Source organism: Ranitomeya variabilis, chromosome 1 (genome assembly GCF_051348905.1).
Source record: "Ranitomeya variabilis isolate aRanVar5 chromosome 1, aRanVar5.hap1, whole genome shotgun sequence".
NCBI lineage: Eukaryota > Metazoa > Chordata > Amphibia > Anura > Dendrobatidae > Ranitomeya > Ranitomeya variabilis.
Genome location: NC_135232.1, coordinates 1112221615 through 1112247868, shown reverse-complemented (window position 1 = coordinate 1112247868; position 26254 = coordinate 1112221615). Strand labels below are relative to the sequence as shown.

Sequence of the window (26254 nt, the reverse complement as noted above, 5' to 3'; positions counted from 1 at the left end):
CTGTCATCTCTGCTTGCAGTACCTCACCTTCCGGCAGGGACTTGCTTTCTGGCTTCGGAGTGCTGGAACTTCTTTCTTGCTCCGGACCAGACGAGGCTGCCGACAGACGTCTGGCGAGGCTCCCGATGATGGTCTTCTTCCACCCGGCCTCAGTGCTCAGCTGCATCCGCCGGGGTTGATGGATCAGCCCGTCCGCTCCGGTCTGCAGGAGGTCAGCGTCAACTGTGGAGGTCTGGCTGCAGTGCCTCTCCGGGTAGCTGGGGGAGTCCTCGGCTCCGACCCCACGCTCCGGCTCCGGGCGGCTGGCCATGGCGTCCTCCATGTCGCTGAATTCTTCTTCCTGGTCCTTTTCCCGCTCTCCTTCGTGGGCGGTTTCGTTTTCTCTGTCTCTGCCCACCATTGAGGATCAGGAGGCGGATCTTGGCTGCTGACGGACACGTCCTCAGGGGGCCGAGATATTTAGACTGGGCGGCCATTGTCTTTCGCGCTCTTCAGCTTGTTCACGCCCACTTCCACGCCCTTCTTCTTCTCCTGCGCTCTCCTTAGCGCTGTAATGGCGGCGGTTTTGGCGCGAACTTTTGGCGGCAAGTGACAATCCACAGTCTTTGCAATAAAGTACAGTAAATCACAGTTCCAAGGCACACATGACCTGATTCTTCAGGCTTAAGTAGATCCTGTTCGTGACGCCAAGTTTTGGAGCGCCCCCACACCGCCGCAGGGCCGAGGGGTACCCGGAGCCGGGCCTCTGGGTCTCAGTCCTGGGGTTGTCACGGTGGCTAGACCCGGTCCGTGGCCCTGTCTGTCAGTGGGGGACGTCCGGTGCAATAAGTGGTGTTGTAACGGTGCAGTTGTGGGGTGCAGGTCGCGGTAAATAACGAGGACACCAGGTTGCAGTCTCTTTACCTCTTTACTGGAGATCTCTGAGTCCTCAGTCCAGAATACGGTTCACCAGGCTGCGCAAGTCCGGCCGGTCCAATGGCACCTCCAGAGTTCACTTCACAGGTGGAAATCGGTGCCTTCCTTCTTAGCGCTATGTGTTGTAGTCCTCCCCTGCTGTGCTTACGGAAAGTACCCCACAACCGTTGTGTCTGTTTCTTAAGTTCCCTCACAACTCGATTAAATGATGTTCTTCTAATCTTCCGTCCCTTCCTGATGTTACAGTTAGAACGGCACCCGTTTGTCGGATAGGCCTGGAGTTCTTCCGGGACCCTAGAGACGCCCCTCTCCCGCAATTGCCTCCCAAGACTTCATAGGTGATATGTGTTAGACAGCCCGCCTGAGACTGACTGTCCTGCCGCTGTTTAGAGTATTGCTTGAAGCTGAATGTTATAATACTCCCTCGGCGTTCCGGCCACCGGTAGTGCGCCTCAGTAGGGTGTTGCTCCGGTCTTACAGCACGACCCCTACTGGAATTCTCCTATTGCTTGATCTCGTTTCTCACTCAGCACAATCTATCTCGCTTCTAGTCCTTTCTTGGGTCCCGCCGCTTCCCGGAGCTGGCGCGGACCCGTTACGTTCTTTTCAATGCCAAGCCTCTGTCAGGATCCCACCCCTGACAGAGACCCTACTGTCTCTTCCTCCACAACACCCTCTGCCACTAGGTGTTGCTTCATCCAATCCAGTCAGCTTTCTGATCTAACTTCCTGCCTGACCCCCAGTTTACCCACTATGGTGGGGAGTGGCCTAATGAATAGAACCCTTAGCTCCCCCCGGAGGCCCGGCTGTGAAATGTATTGGTGTCTGTGATACCTGGTCAGATGAACTCCTTCAGTGCCATCGGACGCACCATAGCTACCCATAGTGGCGGAGCCACAGTACTGCAACGACCAGGACTCTGGGGCGCTGCACCTACATCCTCTTCCACCTTGGGTGATGCAGTCCATGACATCGGGACTTGTGTTCCCCAAGACGACAGCTAGACTTTGGGTATTGCACATGTTGATGTCCTCAGGTCACATTATGCTTCACCCGAAGCTGCAGGATCTTCTGCCGCAGAGTAATGGAAGATGTGGAAAAGGATGTTGCCGGCCATGAACACCAGAAGAGACTGGAGCCTGAGGAAGCCAGTGGCGTATTTTGTGGAAAGCTGCGGCCCGGGGGGGACAGGTGAGATGTGAATAAGTGTAATATTTTTTCCAGCCCTCAATAATCCATCAAAACGGGAACATTTGAAGCAAACTGACTTGTCATCTCTGCACGCAACCCATTAAAGTGATTTTGCACAGTGTAGTACTTTATTTCACCTGTAGTGGCGCTATAGGGAATTTTAAAACTTACTACCAGGCTTCCCTACAGATTGTAGGTGATGGCTGAGGACTTTGGGATCAGATTATTGTCAGGGGCTTCTTTTAACAAACAGGATTTGTCCAAAAGTTTTAACATGGAAGAGAGTGTTCTGCAACTTGTGGTTACTAATGCTCACATACAATCCATGTACGTAGGCGAGAGCTGTATGTAGGCGAGAGATAACTTTAAATACACATAAAGTGGTGATTATAAGATGTTTAGAGGGGGTTGTGTAAATTTTACTTCCCCTCCCACCCTGCTCGCGCTCATCATATAAACCAGACAGTGGTCGTAGCCATCCTTCATCCGTCCTCCACCTCTCCATAACTCCGCTAACATTTTCTAGTGAAAACTTTAAACACAGAATACACAGAGCAGGTATGTTATGACAGTTGCTAAAATGAAGACTTCTGAAAATCCTTGTGCTTCGTCGACTAAGAAGGGAAGATGAATAATGCCGCTGTTAAGAAGGCTTCTCCGAATGAAATGAGTTGCAAAACAATCTCTACGCACTGGGGGGCTTTATATGTTTATTTTGCATGGTGATGTCTTTTCAAAAAGCAGCAACAATGCAAATGCGTAAGGATTGAACTTAGAGTCAGATTTTGCCTGATCCTGTTCACTTCAAACGAGCGCTCCTGTGGATGGGAGAAACTACCGAGATGTCTGCAGATGACTCTCTTAGGCCGGGGTTACACTTGCGAGTGCAATGTGAGAAACTCACACAAGTCTCTCAGATCGCTACCCGGAACTGCCGCCTGAACCCTCAAACGTGTAGAATAAACCACGTTGAAACCTCGACAATTTTTGGAATTCTTCTTGCGGCAGCGTGGGGATGATCCTTTTTGCCTACCTAAGTGTAGGTTATTGATGTGAGAGACTTGTGCGAGTTTCTCGCATTGCACTCCCTCGCAAGTGTGACCCCGGCCTTATAGAGAAGATTGAGTGTTCAACCAAAGGAGCATTCATGTGGATGGGAGACACGACCAAGATGTTTACAGGTGGCTTACTTATAGAGAACATGGAGCGTTCAACCAAACGACGGCTCCTGTGGATGGTAGTGATTCCCGAGATGTCTGTAGATGACTCTCTTACAGAGAACATAGGAAGTCTCGACCAAACAAGACGACTGAGATGTCTACGGGTGGTTGTCTTATGGAGAACATTGAGTGTTAGACCAAACGAGCATTCATGTGGATGGGAGACATGACCGAGATGTTTACAGGTGGTTTACTTATAGAGAATATGGGGACATTCGACCAAACAAGCGCTCATGTGGATTGGAGACATGACCGAGTTGTTTACATTTGGCTCTCTTATAGAGAACATAGGAGCTCTCCATTAAACAAGCGTTCATGTGGATGGGAGACATGACTGAGATGTCTGCTGGTGGTTGTCTTATAAAGAAAATGGAGCGTTTGGTCAAACGAGCACTCTTGTGGATGGGTGAGACAACCGAGATGTCTGCAAGTGGCTTTCTTATACAGAACACGGGTGCTCTTGGCCAAACGAGCGTTACTGAAGATGAAAGAGATGATCAAGATGTCTGCAGGTTGCTTCCTTTTAGACAACATGGAGCATTTGACCAAACGAGCATTCTTGTGGGTTGGAGAAAAGACCAAGATGTCTACAGGTAGCTCTCTTATACAGAACACAGGAGCTCTCTGCCAAATGAGAGATCCTGTGGATGGGAAAGATGACTGAGATGTCTGCTGGTGGCTCTCTTGTAAAGAACACAGGAGGTCTTCGCCAAACAAGCACTTCTGAGGATGGAAGAGATGACCAAGATGTCTGTAGGCAGCTCCATTTTAGAGAGCATGAAGCGTTTGGTCAAAGGAATGCTCTTGCGGATGGGAGAAAAGACCAAGATGTCTGCAGGTAGCTCTTTTATAGAGAACACAGGTTTTCTCTTAAAAAACAAGCGCTCCTGTGCATGGAAAGATGACTGAGATGTTTACAGGTGGCTCTCTTATAGAGAACACAGGAGCTCTCCGCTAAACGAGCGTTCGTGTGGATGGGAGACATGACAATGATGTCTGCTCATGGCTCTCTTATAAAGAACATGGAGCTTTGGTCAAACAAGCACTTTTGTGGATGGGTGAGACGACCAAGATGTCTGCAGGTGGCTTTCTTATAGAGAACACAGGCGCTCTTGGCCAAACCAGCGCTCCTGTGCATGGGAGAGACGAACGAGATGGCTGCCAGACAGATGTTCTCATGTGTATGGAGGGCTCAGTTTAGTGCCATGGGGGGGACTTACAAATATATTCCAACTATTAAAAAGTTTGGAGATGCACCTTTGTCACCCATTGACCATGTTCTTTGTTGTTGGGCAGATTCTAGCAAAGTGACTCAGTGTGACTTCATCTTTAATTCTTATATTCGTTCCTACATATTGCATCTCATCAGAAAAAAAAATTATGACAATCTTTTAAATATATAAACCTTTATATTCTGAATCTCGTAGACTGATTAATTTACGTGAAACATTGGGAAAAACATGGAAGGTTACAGGCTCTCGTTAATTGGCAACGCTCCCGTTGTAATTTCACTGCGACACCAACAATCCGGTCTATTCTGTAGGACCGGCGTTGGCCGAACCTGGCGCTACGTATGGTTACATGGCGGGTACGGTATTAGAGATATATATATATATATATATATATATATATATATATATACAATCGCCAAAATTCACAGACCCCTCAAATCTAAGAATAAACGACAGCGTGTGTAGAAAAGAAAGGGATTATCTGATATGAGAAGCTATGATTATGTGGAGTTTTCAGGTTTGGCTCCACATGAAGCATTTGTCCTAATGGCGTCTAATAACCAGCAATCGAAGAATGGAATGACCACTAATCCCATAATACCAAACATTTCACTGGGCAGCCCCATTTTCAGAGAAATTGGGGGTTTCGATAGTGGGAACCCCACAGATAAATCATTTATGGCGTATTCTATTGATATGACTCCAGTCTAGTAGATTAATCTTTAAAGGTAATGTGTCATCAGGAAACAACCTCTTCTTTAAATCAGGCATTTACATATTAAATCTATATATATATTTTATTCATTTTTAACATTATTATTTCTACTTTCCATATAACTTATTTTCCATATTACTGTCCTGGTGACCTTAGCATTTTAACCTTGCACCCCTAATCTCCCTCTTAATGCCCAAACTAAGTACGGTACTTCATTTAAAAACATAAAAAAAACAAACCTGAAATCTTGCAATTTTTATACTGGCTGCTAAGCCTAATACTAAGCTCATACTTTCTGCTCAGCAGCTGCAAGAACATACGTAGCAATACCCTGCCACCGACTCATTGACTTCTTCAGGACAGATTTAAAGCCCTGCTTTGATCTGGGAAAAAGTCATTGTACAGGAGGAGGAGGTGAGCTGTGACATCACCTATTGTGAATGGTAAATCCTGTGATATCTACTGTATATAGAGGTGTTATCAGTCATTGTACAGGAGGAGGAGGTGAGCTGTGACATCACCTATTGTGAATGGTAAATCCTGTGATATCTACTGTATATAGAGGTGTTATCAGTCATTGTACAGGAGGAGGGGGTGAGCTGTGACATCACCTATTGTGAATGGTGGATCCTGTGTTATCTACTGTATATAGAGGTGTTATCAGTCATTGTACAGGAGGAGGAGGTGAGCTGTGACATCACCTATTGTGAATGGTGGATCCTGTGTTATCTACTGTATATAGAGGTGTTATCAGTCATTGTACAGGAGGAGGAGGTGAGCTGTGACATCACATATTGTGAATGATGGATCCTGTGTTATCTACTGTATATAGAGGTGTTATCAGTCATTGTACAGGAGGAGCAGGTGAGCTGTGACATCACCTATTGTGAATGGAGGATCCTGTGTTACCTGCTGTATATAGATGCGTTATCAGTCATTGTGCAGGAGGAGGAGGTGAGCTGTGACATCACCTATTGTGAATGGTGGATTCTGTGTTATCTACTGTATATAGAGGTGTTATCAGTCATTGTACAGGAGGAGGTGAGCTGTGACATCACCTATTGTGGATGGTGGATCCTGTGTTACCTACTGTATATAGAGGTGTTATCAGTCACTGTACAGGAGGAGGAGGTGAGCTGTGACATCACCTATTGTGAATGGTGGATCCTGTGTTATCTACTGTATATAGAGGTGTTATCAGTCATTGTACAGGAGGAGGAGGTGAGCTGAGCTGTGACATCACCTATTGTGAATGGTGGATCCTGTGCTATCTACTACGAAATGAGAATATACCCTGGAGTGAGTACATAAATAAATCATAATAGTACATGTTTATAACATAAAGTGTGAAGGCCATCCCACCGCGACAGGGTGTACCCCTTTATGAGCTAGACATTTCAGCTTCACGTTGGTCAGATATTTAGGGCCTTGTAGCATTCTAGAACATATAAGAACATGTGTATGTGACCCCCATGTAATAATGACCCCCATCCTGTCTCCTTGCTGTAAAATTGTCCCCATTTTGGCCCGCTCCTGAATTGAAGTCCCCTGCTCTGAGCACATTCTTGATTATTTTCCCCTAACCTGAGCCCCGTCGTGAATTATTGTCCCCCATCCTGGGCCCTTTCTTGGTATAAAGTCCTCTATCTTGGGCCTCTTCCTGGCACAATGTCCTCCATCCTTGGCTCTTTCCAGTAATAATATCCATTTCCTGGTCGCTTCCTCCTATAATGCTGAAATAGGCGTCGATGGGCCTTCTCCCGCACGGGCCTGGTCGTGATCTTACCCTCTGTGACGCCGATTTGTTATACCCCTGTATCCAGCTGTCTGATGTAATAAGGCCGGGAAGGAGAAGACGATGAGCTCTCCGCTCTACTTCTGAGTCATTATTTGTAGGATTTAGTCACTTCTTACATGTTTAACTTTCCCTAATCCTTCATAGTGAACAGACCTCGCACTACCACTAATGCCTGAGGTTTATAGATGGCCGTCTGGAAGATTTCACTACAAAGCTTCGAGTCATGGTGACAAAATCACTGCTGCTGAGGGAACCATCACTCTGGTGTCTGTATGGAATGATGACGTCACTATTAACATATCAATAGTCAGTGTTTTATGTAATGATTTACACAGAGGAACGTGAGGAAAAGTGACAACCGGGACTCCGTTCCTGAAATGCGCCTTTGTCGCTTCCCTTCCCTCAGTAATGGGGGGTCAACAATTGTACGCCCCCTGTCCTTTACCAGTGGAATCTCACATTACGTACAAATTATGGATTTTGATATTGTTTTCTCTCACCCAAGTATGGATTTTAAAAAATTGCACTCCGATCCCTAAAGACCTACTGCTCCCTAACCATCCAAGCCAAGGGGTCTCGCAATGGTTATTGACCATACTTGATCGTACTCAAAAAAATGTATGGCTACCTTCACACAGGGGTTTTTTTTAAGTTTTTTGTGGAGAGGCTCCTTTCTGAAACCCTCACCATCACAACTTTGCTGTTCATATGAGGAGAGTTTTTTTTTTGTAAGCCTTTTTATTCCTGAAAATGTTCTGAAACACACGTGGTGGGGAAAAAAATGGAAGAGCATGTCATGTACAGTCATGGCCAAAAATGTTGGCACTCTTGAAATTTTTTCAGAAATTGAAGTATTTCTTTAAAAAAAATTATTGCAATTGCACGTTTTGTTATACACGTGTACTTCCTTTGTGTGTATTGGAATAACACAAGAAAAAAAAACTGAGAAAAAAGGCAAATTGGACATAATTTCTTACAAAACCCCCAAAATGGTCTGGACAAAATTGTTGGCACCTTTCCAAAATTGTGGGTAAACAACTTTCTTTCAAGCATGTGATGCTCATTCAAACTCACTTGTGGCAAGTAACATGTGTGGGCAATATGAAAATCACACCTGAAGCCAGATAAAAAGGGGAAGAAGTTGACTCAATCTTTGCATTGTGTGTATGTGCCACACTAAGCATGGAGAGGAGAAGAGAACTGTCTGAGGACATCAGCGTGACACGTACTGGCTCCTGGAAACCAGCTATACAGTTTACGCTGATCCCAGGTGCCGGCTACTGAAGGCAGCTCTCATCATTGTCACTTGGTCTCCCTGAGCTCAGCACAACCAGGAGACAATGATGGGAGTTGTATTCCGCATCTGCTGTGTACATCCTGTGTAAAATTAAGAATTCAATTTTAAATAATGGACTCCCGCTTAATTTTCATAACCAGCAGAGGGAAATCTCATGGTTGGGAGCAGATGTTAGTAATCTAGGACAAGGGGCAATAAAGCAAAAGGTTCGCAGACTATTAATAACAGCCCACAGCTGTTTGCTTAGCCTTTACTGGTGATTTTATAGGGGACCCCTGAAAAAAATTACGTAGGGTGTCCATATAAAATTAAACCAGCAAAAGCTAAACAGACAGTTGTGGGTTGACATTAATAGCCTAGACTATGAGTGCATTATACTGTAAGGAGCACTATGGAGAGTACATTATACTATATGGAGGACAATGGTGAGTGCATTATACTATATGGAGGTCTATGGAGGGTGCATTATACTATATGGAGGACTATTGAGGGTGCATTATACTATATGGAGGACTATGGGGAGTGTATTTTACTGTATGGAGGACAATGGGGTGTGCATTAAACTGTATGGAGGACGATAGAGAATGCATTATACTGTATGGAGGACTATGGTGAGTGCATTATACTGTATGGAGGACTATGGAAGTGCATTATTAATATTTATTATTATAGCGCCATTTATTCCATGGCGCTTTACATGTGAAAGGGGGTATACATAATAAAAACAAGTACAGTAATCTTAAACAATAAAAATCACAACTAGCACAGGAGGCCTATGGAGAGTGCATTATACTATATGGAAGACTATGGAGGGTGCATTATACTATATGGAAGATTGTGGGGTTGCATTATACTGTATGGAGGACTATGGGAAGTGTATTATACTGTATGGAAGATTGTGTGGATGCATTATACTCTAAGGAGAACTATGAGGCGTGCATTATACTCTATGGAGGACTATGGGGGGTGCATTATACTGTATGGAGGACTATGGGGGTGCATTATACTCTATGGAGGACTATGGGGGGTACATTATACTGTATGGAGGAATATGGGAGTGGATTATACTGTATGAAGGACTATGTTGATTGCATTATACTATATGGAGGACTATGGGGTGCCGTATACTATATGGAGGACTATGGGGGTGTATTATACTGTTTGGAGGACTATGGGGGTGGATTATACTCTATGGAGGACTATGGGGGTGCATTATACTGTATGGAGGACTATGGGGTGCATTATACTCTATGGAGGACTATGAGGGTGCATTATACTCTGGAGGACTATGGGGGTGCATTATATTGTATGGAGGACTATGGGGGTGCATTATAATCTATGGAGGACTATGGGGGGAGCATTATACTGTATGAAGGACTATGTTGATTGCATTATACTATATGGAGGACTATGAGGTGTCGTATACTATATGGAGGACTATGGGGCCCATTATACTATATCGAGGGCCATTATACTGTATGCATGCAATTATACAGTGAAGGTTTCATACTGTGGGAGCTATTATATTGTTTGTAGGACTAGTGGGGGCCTTTATACAGTGTGGTGAGATGTGGGGCCAATATTCTGTATGTGGGCCCATTAGACTGCATGAAGGGCTGTGTGGCGATCACATTTGGGGGATCATACTGTGTTGGAGGAATTCGCTCTGGAGGTATCATACAGTATTTGTGGGGCACTTTACTTGGCATCTTACTTTATGGGTACGATGAAAGGGGAATCCAGAGCTTCAGTAGGAGGAAAATTACTTTGTAAAGGCTGCAAAGTTGTGAGATACGCGCGTCTGTGACCCTGATGAATATTAAACTTTTTTTTTTCCTTGGGGAGGGGCAGGGGTGCAATTAGAACTTCTGCTATGGGGTTCCATGATTTCTATGTACACCCCTGACTACATGGTCCTCAAACCCCAATGTGGTTTAAAAAAGTAGCAAAAGTTGGACCATTGCTGTGCGCTATGATAGTTTTTGCAGCTGATTCCAGGCAGAATCCAAAAAAGACTGAGCGTATTCATCTCTATGTGAAAACGACTCGCTGCTCAGATTCTGCTAAATGTTTGGTCTTTGAAGCTTCTTTTTTAAATGTTTTTTTAAAAGACAGCAAAAGTTTAAAAAAACAAAACAAAACAAAAACAGCGTGTAAATCCTCCAGGAAACCGCTGCAATACAAGTCAGTGGGAAGACTAAGATTATGTGCACGCGTCAGGAATCTTTGCAGAAATTTCCTGACCCAAACCGGACTTTTTCCGCAGGAAATCCGCATGCGTTTTTTGAGCTTTTTTTTGGCAGATTTTTCGCATTTTTTTCCGGAGCTTCCCCGATGCAATATAAAGCAGCAAAAACGTGGAAAAAATCCACAAAATTAATTAACATGTGCACAAAAATTGCGGATTGCATTCTATTAATAGGATGCTAAATGGATGCGTTTTTTTTCGCGGTTCTATCGTGTTTTTATAGAGAAAAAACGTGAAAAAAATGCAAAAAATCCGGAACGTCACAGCCTAAAAAGGTGAGGGGTTTTTTTTTTTTTGGGGGGGGGGGGGAGAAACTTTTTTTTAGCATTTTCGCTGCAAAAAAATTTAATTCTCTGCATTTCTTTATGGAAATTAAAAAGAAACGCTGGGTAAAAAAATGATGTAAAAAAACTCCTAAAAAAAAAAGCTTCAATATTACAAAACTCCAAAGAAAAGGCGCGAAACCTGCAGCTCCAACTGCTGGAAAAACACTTTTTAAATATAAAAAAGACGCAGTGTGAACACATCCCTAGTGTGAACCAGTCCAGTCCAGAAATCTGCACGTTTGCTGGGATTTTTATTTTTCCATCCCGACCATTGATCTGAGTAGAAAATCGTTCTATTCTCCAACGCTGCTCCGTCAGTGTGAACGCTCCCCAATATGTTCGGGTTTTTTTTTTTTTTTTCACCCCTAATTATTCCAGGTTTTTTTTTTTTATGGATTCACTTTTTTTTTTTTTTGCTGTTACGCTTATATTTATTTTTTTTTTTTTTTGCTAAAAACACCAATATATTCCAGAGGGAATTAAAGAAAAAAAGAAGTTAACATGAGGCTGTCAGAAAACTACAACTCCCAGCATGCACTCGGGCAGCTTTTTTTTTTTTATAATCTGCATAGCATTCTTTTATTTTGCAAGTAAAACATTTTCAAGATTTTTTTTACATTTTTTTTTTTTTTTTTTACGCACCTTTTTCTTAAAAAAAAATCCACCTCGGAACTCGATTTTTCGCATCTCAGTCATCTGCACACGAGCCGCAGGCAAAGGAAGGGGTTAAAGAAGGGGAGAAGGAAGGGGGGGGGGGCACACACGGTGACGTCACCCCTCAGAGGGGGCGTGTCTGATAGCAGGTCTGAGGGGGGCGTGTTCTGCCGCGGACGGGGGCGTGGTTGTGCGGTGTAGCCACGCCCGGCACATTGGAGCTCGCTGTCAGGGGGTTGGAGGAGCGGAGTGGCCGGCACTTTGCTGGTGTACGGCGGGAGGACAGGAGCTGGGCACCCGGAGCACAGGAGCTGGGCACCCGGAGCTGAGCTCCCCCGGGCTCTGGAGCTACAGGGGCAGCAGGTAAGGTGCTGGACCCCACTGTGAACTGTGCTGGGACCCCATAACGATGGACACTTTGGAGTTGCGATGAAGTTTTTTTTTGCACATTTTATCAGCCTGGATGTGTAACCAAATAGGGGGCTGTGTCATAGGGGGCTCCGAAGGTTGGGGGACCATGCACTAAGGCTACAGAGCTCACATGGCAGCAGACCCTGGGGGGCTCCTGTGTAAGGAAGACCCCCACTGCAGGAGCCCAATGCACAAACTGTCACCTGCCGGGAGGAAAGTGCCAGTGTGACCTGTGAGCGACCAGTGTGCAGTGCCGTGGGGGCCATCCTCCAAAGCTACAACCTCATGGCTTCCTCCACAGCAGTGCATTTTTTCCCATATTTTTGACCCATAACAAAAAAGATTTATTAATACTATTTATTTTATTTTTAATATATAATATTATTATATATATATATACTGTATGTGTGTGTGTGTGTGTGTGTGTGTGTGTGTGTGTGTATATATATATATATGTATGTATGTATGTATGTATGTATGTATATATGTATGTATTTTTTTAAAAAAAGCAAAAAAAATGCACAAACCCTGCCAGTCTAATGCCGCTGCAATAGTGCAATTTCTCACGCTGGGAGTTGTAGTTTTCCAGCTACAATATGGCTTAGGGAGAAGCTCCAGCAGTTCTCTAACAATTGCACGTCCATAAACCTTTCCGCATCTTACTGTTACCTGCACGACTTACAGTGAAATCTATACGGGGAAGAGCAAATCACATGGGACCTCAGACTGAGAAATCCATCAGGCGTAGATCACATTGTGATCCCTTATGACGTTCAGTAGATCTGTCAATGTGTCCTCACAGTCTTCATGCAGTCCTCTCCTCTGTGTCCTCACAGTCTTCATGCAGTCCTCTCCTCTTTTAGGCCACGTTCACACGGTCAGTGTTCGGTCAGTATTTTACATCAGTATTTATAAGCCAAAACCAGGAGTGGAACAATCAGAGGAGAAGTCTAATATACTGAAGGTGTGAACGTGACCTTACAGCGCGGATCTCGGTTCCTGGAATGATCTAAGCTTTGGTCACCTGGCCACCAGTGAGATCAGTCTGACTTTGTTCTGAGACCACCTACTTGTGCCATGATCTCTGGGCACAGACCAGACCCATTGGGTTCAGTCCATCTGTTTATTCATCTTTGTATCAATATTTAACTTATTGTTTACTTTGTATTGGATACAATGTATCAGTGTAGAACAGATCTACAAGTCACTGGGCAATGAGGCATTCCAGCAATGTGCCGCTCCGCCAGTCCTCTGAGGTTCATTAATGGCAAACCCTGTGTGGTTTAAAGGATAACCAGTCCCTCTCCTGACCTCCCCCAGTATCCTCACCCAGTATGTGGTTCTGTATAGGTCCCAGTATGCCAGACTGATAACTTTACTCTTCTGCATTCTCTAGGTCGGTGCTACTTCTTCGGTCAAGGTGACCAGTGCCGGGGTTACAGCGCTGAGCCCAAGGGAGCAAAGTATGCAACCGGAGGATGTCTGAGGCTGGAGGGGGCTGCAGGTTATCCCCGTGCCAAGGGATATTAGTGGGAATGGTCACCGTGTGGTGCACACTCTGCTTTTGCCTGGTGACAGTGAGTGGAGTGCCGGCTGCCAGGCTTCCAGTTGCCCAGCCAGAAGAGGACAAGCCAGAGGGAAAACCAGCAGGTAACCATACGGATCCACCCTCGGCTTTGCAAATTTGCTCGCCTACGAATGGGGAGGGAAGACAGGGGTCTCATCTATCAGACCCCTTGAGCTTCTCATGAGAAATGCAGGATTTGCCTGTTGTCCCTGACTTGCACTATAGGAGGTTGGCAGGATGGGGGGGGACATTGTTTGAGGACCCTAATTAATCACTGGGCAAGTTGACTCTCAGATTAACTCCTTTGGTGCTGCAGGGCTATCTTGCTTCCCACACTGTGTTGTTTGTGTATGGAGGGGTCCTAATGTGTGTACAGTGCTGTGCGCTCCCCTCCCAGCTTGTGGGGGTCCGTGGCACATCATTGCAGGTCCGTATTGTATCATGGCAGCCATCAGAAAGTTATTGCAGAAGTGGCCATAAATGTGATTATGTGGACAGGTTGCTGCCTTGGATTGTGCATCATGGGGTAGAGGAGCGTTGGCGACATAGCAGAGCCGACTGTTGCTGCAGCCTAATTGGATAGACGCTACCTACATCGAATTGTAGCAGAGCTCAGTTTTCATTGGAAAAACGGGGTATACATATGTCGTTAGATCCATGAAGATGTAGCAGAGCCAAATTTGTCTCTTGGCATTTTACTTCAGAATCGTTTGCATCTTGATGAGAAGGAATGTTATCTGCAGTCCTATGCAAAACCACAGATGAGATTTGATTGTGCAATTCTAAATATTCACAACTTTGTAGGTTTTACCTTCAGTCCTATGCAAAACAATAAATGAGATGTGATTGTGCAATTCTAAATATTCACGACTTTGTAGGTTTTACCTGCTAAACCATAATTGAGATGTGGTTGTACACTTCTCAATATTCATAAATGTTGTAGGTTTACTTGCAGTCCTATGTAGAACCAGAAATATGATATCGTATTTGTGACCATTCAGAATAATGCAGTCCTGTGAAAAACCACAAATAACACATCCTCATAGCTTTCTGAGTAAGCAGAACGGTAGCATGTTCACATGCAGTCCCATGTCAAACCATAAATAATGACTGTCTGCAGAAAATACCTTGGCTATTATGTAGCTCTGTGCGCTTGTTCTTTTTGATGTAGTGTTTCTAAAGATTCAGAACAATGTATGTTTACAGACAGTCCTATGTAAAACCCTAAATTAGACATAACCATCGATATTCAAGCATTCAGAATGGTGTAGATTTACATGCAGTCCTATGCAAACCACAAATGAGCTATGATCATATATTTGTAAATATTGTGTTCAGTTCACATGCAGTCATATGTAAAAATACAACGAAGATTGGCTTGTGCATTTGAGCATTCAGAATACTGTAGGTGGGCCAGCAGTCCCATGTAAAACTGCAAATGGGCAGCTTCACTACTTTCTCAATAAACATTTTGCATATGAAGTCCTATGTAATGCTATAATGACGCATTGATGTAGCAGAGAGGAATTTTGACTCATCGTTTTTGTGTGACTTTTCTTGTGAATTTCGATAATTTGAAGTGGGAAAAAAAGGTATTGGGCTTTCTTGCAGTCCTATTTAAAAAACAAAACAATGTATGATGGTGCACTTCTGAGCATTCTGAATGTAGTAGCTTCATGTGCAGTCCTATGTACAATTACAAATAAGGATTATCGCAGTTTTTTTTTTTTTTTCAATAGTCCTCATTTTGTATATTCACATGCAGCCCTATGTAAAGCCACAAACGAGATGTGATCATTCATTTCTAAATAATATGTTGTAGGGTTCAGATGCAGTCCCATGTAAAACTACAAATCAGCCTGGGTCTTGAGTAAATAGAAGGTAGTATGTTTACATGCAGTCCTATGAATGACCGAATTCTTTACCTGCAGTCCTATGTAATACGTTTTGTAAATAATACAGTAGATGCCTGTGATATAGATAATGTTGTATGGTTACGTCTAGTCCAGAGTGCAATCACAGATAACACTTGTGCCAACAACAAACTGGGCTCTGCTACTGTCAGATTATTGTTGTGCCATATCACAAACTCGACCCTGCTACATCTGTGTTTTCTGTGTATATACCTTTAATATTGTCCGTTATAGAGACTCTGCTTCATATGGAGATGGTCTCCTCTGTGGCTGACGTGGTCCTGCTGTAGGCTCCTGTGTGGTCATGGCTGTGCAGTGATGGTGAATTTGCTATGTGGCGCACTGTTTATATGTCATTATTAATGATCTCATGGATGGCATCCAATTGTTGGAAAGTGCAGATGAGCTGTGGAATGCTTTCTGATGGACTAGGGAGCCTGAGGGTCGCACATTGTCCACATTTGGGTAAATATTATTATTATATATCTATTATTAAAATATAATAATAATATTTTTATTTTATTTTTTAACTTTAAAGAATGTATGTAGGACTAAAAGTATTTTTTTCTATTGGATTTCATTAAAAATGTTGCCCCATTTTGCTTTTTACAATCTGTTTGCCTCTCTGCTCCTTCATCTTTTATGTGGTCAGTGGTCATAAATCAGCTGAGAAGAGCCCGGGAGAAGACAGATAACACGTGGTCTATGGCCGCGACCCTGTCGCACTGCCAAAGTGAATGGGGTAACATTGTTATTTCGAGGGTAGTGCGACTGCCATAATCAAGTCACACAAAAAATTAAAACTCTGGACTTTTTGTGCATTGCTTGTCGCACTTAGGGTATGTGCACACGTTGCGGATTCTGCTGCGGATTTTTCCGCAGCGGATTTTGAAAATCCGCAGTGCAAAACCACTGCGGTTTTCACTGCAGATTTTATCGCGGTTTCTTCTGCGGATTCCACTGCGGTTTTACAACTGCAGTTTCCTCTTGGTGCAGGTGTAAAACCGCTGCGGAATCCGCACAAAGAATTGACATGCTGCGGAAAATAATCTGCTGCGTTTCCGTGCGGATTTTTCCGCAGCATGTGCACAGCGGTTTTTTTTTCCCATAGGTTTACATGGTACTGTAAACTTTGGGAAAACTGCTGCGGATCCGCAGCGTCAAATCCGCTGCGGATACGCAGCAAAATCCGCAGCGTGTGCACGAGCCCTCACTGTGCCCTCGGGGGCGCGCTGGACCCCATTTACTTGTTTTGTGGTGCAGTGTAACATCGGCACAAACTTTGGCTGTGTGATAGTTGTTGTAGCCCTAACCTCAGTTACAAACTGGCTGTCAGAACATCCTAGCGGGCTCACTGATGGATCCTCAGTTACCTCATTACCTCAGGATGTGGAAGACATATTTTGAATGTAACTCAATTGCAAAAGTGATTTATTTTTTTTTTTTTTAGCCCCAAATACATGAATTTGAGCAAGAAAAAAAATGTCTCCAAGAGTGAACAACCACGATTGTGATTGTCCTAGTCCCTAGTAATACGTCATGTTCACTGTTATTGTCCCACGTATCGGCCAGACCAGTCACATGGTGTAACAATGCAAAATCTCCAACCATCACGGGTCTTGAATAGTATTGATCTTCTTATATGGACCTACGGGACATTTTTTGGGACCCCTAAGCCCCAAGGCCTGGGTGCTATTGCACCCCTGCACCCACTATAGTTACACCCCTGGTCGCATCCGATCATTGTAGTAGGACAGATCTGACTATTCCAAGTAACCCTTGCCTCCATGTTTTACATGATGGCTCCTCAGTACTTCACTAGCAGGACCCTACTTGTAGCCATACTGCCGCCCCACCCTAATAGGGTTCATAATGTGCATAAATTCCCTCCTGCATCTGACAAAATCTAGGCCTAAACGCTCGTCAGATTTCTCAAAATTAAACAAAAATCTGTCTGTTGCCCATAGCAACCAATCACAGACCAAATGCTAAGCTCTCGTTGATCCTAGTGACCAATCGGAGCTCGGCTTCCATTTGTAAAACATCTCTGGTAACATGAAAGTTGCTCTCTGATTGGTTGCTATGGGCAATAAAGATCAGTCTTGATCAATCTGACCCACTGCGTGTAGCAACCAATCACAGAGCAGCTTTTATTTTACCAGAGCTGTTTTGGAAATGAAAGCTGAGTTCTGATTGGTTGCTGTGGGAAACCAAGAAAGATTTGTGTTTCTTTTGAGGCAGTTTTGATAAATGAGGCCTGATATCTGTCATGATGGAATTCCTGACAGGCAGCGCTGTCATGAAATAACCCCGCTCCATTGTCTGCGCGGGAAAGTAATCCTGCCAGAATCAACGTGATAAAACGAGTAATTACTGTCTAGCGATCTGTGCACTTAATGTAGAATATCCCCCCACTTCCCCGCCTCCATTTTTAATATTCTTCATTTTTCTTCAGTTTGAGCGCTAAGTTCCCTCCGTCGGCTTCTTCATTGTGTTCTTGTGCCTCCTCTCCGTATAGATCAATTACCCGTCAAAAACCCCATGGAAACTCTTGTTCTGGCTGTCACAACAACCTCCTGCAGGTTCTCTTCACCAGAGTTCATGGTTTGGTTATGCCGGAGAAATCGGGACTACAACTCCCATCATTCTTGGCCATGTACAGCTTGGTACTTCCACGTAGTGAGACTGTAACTACAACCCCCAATATGCTCTGACATGGCATCCTAGGAGTTGTCATTCTGGAACACCTATATCTATCTGCAGGTTTTTAGGGCTTGTTCACAAGCTGCGTTTAATCGTCCTTTTTTCTTTTTTTGTTTTTAGTTGGGGAAAAACCACAAGATTTTACATTAATGTGTAACTTACTGGGCTGCCAGCTGCAGTTTTGATAAAATCGGTTTTCTCTGCAGCAGATCTAGCAGTGCTCTAATTGCTGAGCTCTGTATAACTCCGCCCACACCACTGATTGACAGCTTTCAGTGTACACTGTGCATAGGCAGAAAGCTGCCAATCAGTGGTGACGGCGGGGTTATACGGTGCTCGGGAATATGTCAGACTACATGGAAGCAGGTTTACTAGTCCTGCTGATAAAACAGTGATTTTATCAAAGCTTCGGCAAGCAGCCCAGTAAGTGACACACCGTTGGAATCAAGGTCTCTGCCCTTACATTATGCTGCTGTCAGATTAGGTAGCAAAAAACCCGCTAATAGAAATCACTTGAACATTCTTTTACTGGATAACCCCTTTTATCACAGATTGATCGGTGGAGATCCGACTCCCGGGAGAGTGGGACACTTTTATGTTCACGGAGTTGAATGCTCGACTGCCGGTCTGTTCATTGCTTCTGCAGTTGCAAGTTAAAACTACGGTCAATTAAAGGTTGAAAACCTGTTTTTGTTTGCTTCTTTTTTTAAAGCGCAACTGTCACTTTAATTGTTTGTTGTAATATATCTTGCATGTAAAAGTTTGTTTTTGTTTTTATCAGAAAAATCTGCTTTTTCTCCTCCTGGATTGATCTATCCCTCTCAATTCATGGATGAAATCTGTACTCGATGAAAACAGATTTTCCCATTAGCGAAATAGGAGGTGACAGTTGGTGATTTAACAATTCTATGGAGAAGGGAGGAGCTAGTAGAAAACACAGACATTCTAGGGAAAAGCTAGAGGAACACACAGACATTCTGGGGAGTAGCTAGAGGAACACAGACATTCTGGGGAGGAGCTAGAGGAACACAGACATTCTGGGGAGGAGCTAGAGGAACACAGACATTCTAGGGAGGAGCTAGAGGAGCACAGACATTCTAGGGAGGAGCTAGAGGAACACAGACATTCTAGGGAGGAGCTAGAGGAACACACAGACATTCTAGGGAGGAGCTAGAGGAACACAGACATTCTAGGGAGGAGCTAGAGGAACACAGACATTCTAGGGAGGAGCTAGAGGAACACAGACATTCTAGGGAGGAGCTAGAGGAACACACAGACATTCTGGGGAGGAGCTAGAGGAACACAGACATTCTGGGGAGGAGCTAGAGGAACACAGACATTCTAGGGAGGAGCTAGAGGAACACACAGACATTCTAGGGAGGAGCTAGAGGAACACAGACATTCTGGGGAGGAGCTAGAGGAACACAGACATTCTAGGGAGGAGCTAGAGGAACACACATACATTCTGGGGAGGAGCTAGAGGAACACAGACATTCTGGGGAGGAGCTAGAGGAACACAGACATTCTGGGGAGGAGCTAGGGGAACACAGACATTCTAGGGAGGAGCTAGGGGAACACAGACATTCTAGGGAGGAGCTAGAGGAACACACAGACATTCTAGGGAGGAGCTAGAGGAACACAGACATTCTGGGGAGGAGCTAGAGGAACACAGACAATCTAGGGAGGAGCTAGAGGAACACACAGACATTCTGGGGAGGAGCTAGAGGAACACAGACATTCTAGGGAGGAGCTAGAGGAACACACAGACATTCTGGGGAGGAGCTAGAGGAACACAGACATTCTGGGGAGGAGCTAAAGGAACACAGACATTCTGGGGAGGAGCTAGGGGAACACAGACATTCTAGGGAGGAGCTAGGGGAACACAGACATTCTAGGGAGGAGCTAGAGGAACACAGACATTCTAGGGAGGAGTTAGAGGAACACAGACATTCTAGGGAGGAGCTAGAGGAAGACACAGACATTCTAGGGAGGAGCTAGAGGAAGACACAGACATTCTAGGGAGGAGCTAGAGGAACAGACAGACATTCTAGGGAGAAGCTAGAGGAAGACGCGGACATTCTAGGGAGGAGCTACAGGAAGATGCTGACATTCTAGGGAGGAGCTAGAGGAAGACACAGACATTCTAGGGAGGAGCTGGAGGAAGACGCGGACATTCTAGGGAGGAGCTGGAGGAAGACGCGGACATTCTAGGGAGGAGCTAGAGGAACACACAGACATTATAGGGAGGAGCTAGAGGAACACACAGACAGTCTAGGGAGGAGCTAGAGGAACAGACAGACATTCTAGGGAGGAGCTAGAGGAAAATGCTGACATTCTAGGGAGGAGCTAGAGGAACACAGACATTCTAGGGAGGAGCTAGAGGAAGACAGACATTCTAGGGAGAAGCTAGAGGAAGACGCGGACATTCTAGGGAGGAGCTAGAGGAAAATGCTGACATTCTAGGGAGGAGCTGGAGGAAGATGCAGTCATTCTAGGGAGGAGCTGGAGGAAGACGCAGACCTTCTACTGCAAGTTCTACTGAAAGTTACAGGTCTCCATAGAACTTTGAGCACCAATTGTCATCTTCTGAGTAATGGGATAATCTGTATTCACTGAAGGCAAATTTTACCCGTGTCTTGAGAATTTTGAGACTGAATAATCAAAGCAGGAGGAGAAAGAAGCAGATTTCTCCAATTAGATATGTTACAAAGTTTTGTATTTTCATGAATACTATTGATAGTTTTTTTTTGTTTGTTTTTTATAAACCAATGGTTAAACATTTGACTATAGAGCAAAAACTGAAAATCTGCAATATTTTGTGGTTGCATTTCTTGGTTGCATATGACAATACACCATCAGGGCCCCCATTTGTAGCAATTGGGGGTAAGGATAGGAAGGCCCAAACAGTCAAGTGTAGTAGATTTTGCCTATGGATTCACACATGTAGTGTCACAGTGGATTTACAGCACTTGCAAAGGGATGAGCATTTTCACTAACGTAATCCACTTTCTGAGGAATTTTGCCCCATGTACATTTCTTCCGGCTGTGTAGTTTTCAAATGTTCCTATGTAGCAGAGTGGAATTGGTGTCTGAATCTGCAGCAGAATCGACTCATATCTTTTTCTAGCTGGCTATGTGCCAAGTTTGATAAGATCATGACAGGTTTAAAATCTTAAGAATGCTCCTATTCGTTGAGAGCAAGCAGAGATCTAAAAAGTGATGAAGTATTGACAAGTGATGCAGATTCTACCTTCATTTTCCTCTAAGGTCTTTATTTTAATTTCTTGTTCCCTCCCTGCTTCACACACGGAACATTCTGTAGACATTAGAGCGTTCATTGATCCGGGGAGACATGACATCCTTGTATACATGCACCACGTGGCAATGCTGCTGCTGCTTCGCTTATTTTTCCAAGCACCTCTACGTGACTTGGACTAGAAGTTAGCGAAGGGTTAATGCAAGCTCGACAGTAGAAATTGTGATTTAAGTGCTGCGAGACGGTTTTAGGCTTTTTTTTTTTTTTTTTTCCCCTCTCCTGTTAAAAGTAAAAAATTGGTGTTGCTACGTGATGTAACGAAGGCTGCGAGCTGCACAGATTGTGTTTATATCTGTCCAATCGCAGGTGCTGGAGCGTGCACAGTGGTTTTATAGATTAGATGGCGAAACTTTTCATGAACTAGATGAGATCTCGTTGTGAAATTTAAAGCTGCCGTCTATTTTTTAATTTTTATTTTAATTTTTATTATTTTTTTAAATTCCTAATTTTCATGGATCTAACGATTTGTGGAAATGCATAATTCACGGTCTCTCTAACATTAGCATATTGGACAAATCAATTTGATCAAATTCATATGCTTCACATATTCTATCTATATATCTTTTCTTTTAAATCTGGATTCGCTGTAAAAAAAACAAAACTAAAATAAAAAAAAAATATGTGTGTGTGTGTATATATATATATATATATATATATATATATATATATATATATATATAATTTTTTTTAGGTCAGGGATATCACCAATCCCTATGATGCGACACTAACACTACACATAGACATTTGATGCCTTCTTACTGTTCCTTTTTGACACATAGAAGACTAGCTATGTTTTAGATGTTCCTTGTAATCGGCCCATTTCATATTTTGAGGTTAAATGAACACCGGTGGCAGAACTGAAACTCTTTTGTAGATCCTAATGTAGGGGGTGGAGCATTAATACAAATTCAGGCTCTGCCCCTGAGGATCTGCACTAGAAAAAACATAGCGTGTATGTTTCGGCAGTAGTATTCTTTTAGCAGTTTCCTCCATGTACATTTATAAAAACAAGGGTGTCTACAAATCAATACAAGTAGAACAGGTCATTTTTTTTCCTTTTGATGAGGGTTTTTGAGAAAGTGGAGGTGATGCTCTTAAGGTACCGGTACACTAAATGACTTACCAACGACCAGCAATGCGATCGTTGGTAAGTCGTTGTGTGGTCGCTGGGGAGCTGTCACACAGACAGCTCTCTCCAGCGACCAACGATCAGGGGAACGACTTCGGCATCGTTGAAACTGTCTTCAACGATGCCGAAGTCCCCCTGCAGCACCCGGGTAACCAGGGTAAACATCGGGTTACTAAGTGCAGGGCCGCGCTTAGTAACCTGATATTTACCCTGGTTACCATTGTAAAAGTAAAAAAAACACTACATACTCACCTTCTGATGTCTGTCGCGTCCCTGGGCGTCCACAGGGTTACGCGCTGCTGCCGAGAGCTTCCTGCACTGACTGAATGTGTCAGCGCCGGCAGCAGCGGAAGCCGCCGGCGGGGGACGTGACAGACATCAGAAGGTGAGTATGTAGTGTTTTTTTTTTTTTTTTTTACTTTTACAATGGTAACCAGGGTAAATATCTGGTTACTAAGCGCGTCCCTGCGCTTAGTAACCCGATATTTACCCTGGTTACAAGTGAACACATCGCTGGATCAGTGTCACACACACCGATCCAGCGATGACAGCAGGTGATCAGCGACGAAATAAAGTTCTGGACTTCTAGCTCCGACCAGTGATATCACAGCGGGATCCAGATCGCTGCTGCGTGTCAAACACAACGAGATCGCTATCCAGGACACTGCAACGTCACGGATCGTCGTCGTTCTCGCTGCAAAGTCGCTTAGTGTGACGGTACCTTTATAGATTTTGATCCACTTACCTCAATGGGAGATTATCAATCGACCACAATAAATATAAACTTTTTATGGGAACCTCCCACTGTCCATGACATTACAGGGCTTCAGGTTATAAAAATGATATTCGTAGAATACATGCCCATCTTTAGACCACACAAGTAGTACAAGTGATAACTACGTATACTATTCTTGTGGCGCTGTTGCTGTCCATTTTGTATGGACATCAGCAGAATCTTCGCCTTTCCCTTCGCAGGTGGTGGACTATGCGGGCAGAGTAAACCTGTAGATTACAGTAAGGAGACTCTTGTTTTGTAGGTACAGAGTAGAGCTTTGCTACAGAACACAAAGACGCCTTCTACCCCCTCCTACTCCATGTAACTTGTACACTATGAAAGGAAAGCTCTCTTAGTGAAATGGTCCATGTGTTATTAGCTCATTAGTGGCGCTTGTTGTTCAGTAGATTTTACGTTAACAGCCTAAGTCCTTATTTTCCATAAAAGCGGCTTGGAAGGATTTTTTTTTTCTTTTTTTTTTTTTTTCCCCCTAGTGAGCTAATTCTCCACACAGGGCGGCGGGCGAGGTAACAGCTACTGCTTTGTGCTAGCATCGGGCTGCATAAAACACTCATTGAAGGGCAGGCATTCTGGAGGTATGTGCATGTTTGCTAATATGAATGATGCCCATTAGGCTATATAGAAACGGTGTACACTTTCACATCCCCGCAGGGAAGTGTTCTACTCCTAGCGAGAGGAAGGCAGATGGTGGGGTTATTGAGTACAATCCAAGCCCAAAACACTGGGGGCCTCATCAGGATTTTTTTTTTTTTCCTCTTAACAATGTTATAGTTTTTTTTTATTTTTATGAATGAATCGAAGTTGCATGAGGGTATTTGAATGTGTAATCCTCTCTTTGGCCATGATAGAGATGATTAGTGAGGTCAGGGGACTCTTTCTACCTCCTTGAGATGGCGGTCACTCTATTCAGGATGGAATAAATGTGGAAGGGGGCAGCGTACCGTGGACCCCTGAGCCAATTTGCATTGGTATTCGCATAACTGGATGTGAATGATAGTAAAAAAAAAAACACTGACTCTTATATGGAGTTGTGGCCCATGTGCGTCAAATCTCCTCCATATTGTTTTTTTGTTTTTTTAAGAAAATGCATTTTTTTTTTTAAAAAAAGGAAGAAGCCATGCTCATCTCGCTGATCCCTGCTCCTCCTGGTCAGTTCCGGAGTCTACCTCCGATGATGTGAGGTGTAACCACTGCAGCCAATCGGAGGCTGAGTCAGTCCAGCACAGTGGCCAGCCATTGGCCGTATCGATCATCATTTTAAGTTGACACCAGAGAGGTAACGGGGTCAGCACTGGAACAAAGATGTATTGCGTCTTTGAGATTAAAAAAATAAATAAAATGATAAATGCAATACTAGCCTCACGATCCATCTCTACTTCCATTTCCATGCTGCTCCCATCAGTCTCTAATTTTTGTCACATTGATGATGCCAACTTCACAGGGACGAAAAAAATGTTTTTTATTGAATACGGTACTTGTGTATTGAGTCTTTGTTCCTTTTTTGGTGTTGTTGATCATTGGATGTAAACCTAGCCGGGGGCATAATTAATTTTTCTAGGTGTTTTTTTTGTCTTTGTCTGTTCTCCACATTTTGTTAAAAAACAAATTTGTATAAAAATGTTTTTGCCCACATGCAATCCATTTAAGGAGGCTTTGTTTCTATGGGCATTTTTTTCCTGAAATCAGGAGGTCTCCTTTAAAAAGGAACTGTGCCCTGTCCTGTTTTTCTGCAGTGCCTTCGCCTTGGACAATGATAATACCAACATGTGTTATGTACCTTTCCTTGGCTGTTTTTATTTTCCATCGTTTTATGGTCTTAATATTATCCCATAATCTTGTGTTATTGGAAAGTAAATACCTAGAGAACATTTAGTTCAAGCTGCATCAGACGGATTACTGGAGCTCCGGTCCCTGCGGAGAAGTTTGATCATTTCTCATGTTATTGGAAAAACCAAACATACTAAAACAACTACTTCTATCTCTTTTTGTCGCGCGCTGTCTTTTTTTGTCGCGCGCTGTCTTTTTTTTTTTTTTGTCGCGCGCTGTCTTTTTTTTTTTTTTGTCGCGCGCTGTCTTTTTGTCGCGCGCTGTCTTTTTGTCGCGCGCTGTCTTTTTGTCTCGGGCTGTCTTTTTGTCTCGCGCTGTCTGTTTGTCTCGCGCTGTCTTTTTGTCTCGCGCTGTCTTTTTGTCTCGCGCTGTCTTTTTGTCTCGCGCTGTCTTTTTGTCTCGCGCTGTCTTTTTGTCTCGCGCTGTCCTTTTGTCGCGCGCTGTCTTTTTGTCGCGCGCTGTCTTTTTGTCGCGCGCTGTCTTTTTGTCTCGCGCTGTCTTTTTGTCGCGCGCTGTCTTTTTGTCGCGCGCTGTCTTTTTGTCGCGCGCTGTCTTTGTGTCGCGCGCTGTCTTTGTGTCGCGCGCTGTCTTTTTGTCGCGCGCTGTCTTTTTTTGTCGCGCGCTGTCTTTTTTTGTCGCGCGCTGTCTTTTTTTGTCGCGCGCTGTCTTTTTGTCGCGCGCTGTCTTTTTGTCGCGCGCTGTCTTTTTGTCGCGCGCTGTCTTTTTGTCGCGCGCTGTCTTTTTGTCGCGCGCTGTCTTTTTGTCGCGCGCTGTCTTTTTGTCGCGCGCTGTCTTTTTGTCTCGCGCTGTCTTTTTGTCTCGCGCTGTCTTTTTGTCTCGCGCTGTCTTTTTGTCGCGCGCTGTCTTTTTGTCGCGCGCTGTCTTTTTGTCGCGCGCCGTCTTTTTGTCGCGCGCCGTCTTTTTGTCGCGCGCTGTCTATCTGCCGCTCGTTCTCTCATTTTGCCATGGACCACAGGAGAGACAACTTCTAGATCG

General features: G+C 44.1%; 1 protein-coding gene across 4 annotated transcripts in view; it reads left to right on the top strand.

The window, feature by feature from the left end:
• Window positions 1–11823: 11823 nt before the first annotated feature.
• The window catches only part of FGFR3 (fibroblast growth factor receptor 3), a 102991-nt gene continuing 88560 nt past the window's right edge, over window positions 11824–26254 (top strand). For 3 of the 4 annotated variants that reach the window (XM_077280196.1, XM_077280195.1, XM_077280194.1), the window contains exons 1-2: window positions 11826–11959; window positions 13404–13657. In XM_077280196.1, coding sequence (XP_077136311.1) covers window positions 13486–13657 — 172 coding nt within the window. In that variant the 5' untranslated portion in view covers window positions 11826–11959; window positions 13404–13485. Of the gene's footprint in view, window positions 11960–13403; window positions 13658–26254 lie in introns of all 4 variants that reach the window. The other variant, XM_077280197.1, reaches the window with a different exon arrangement.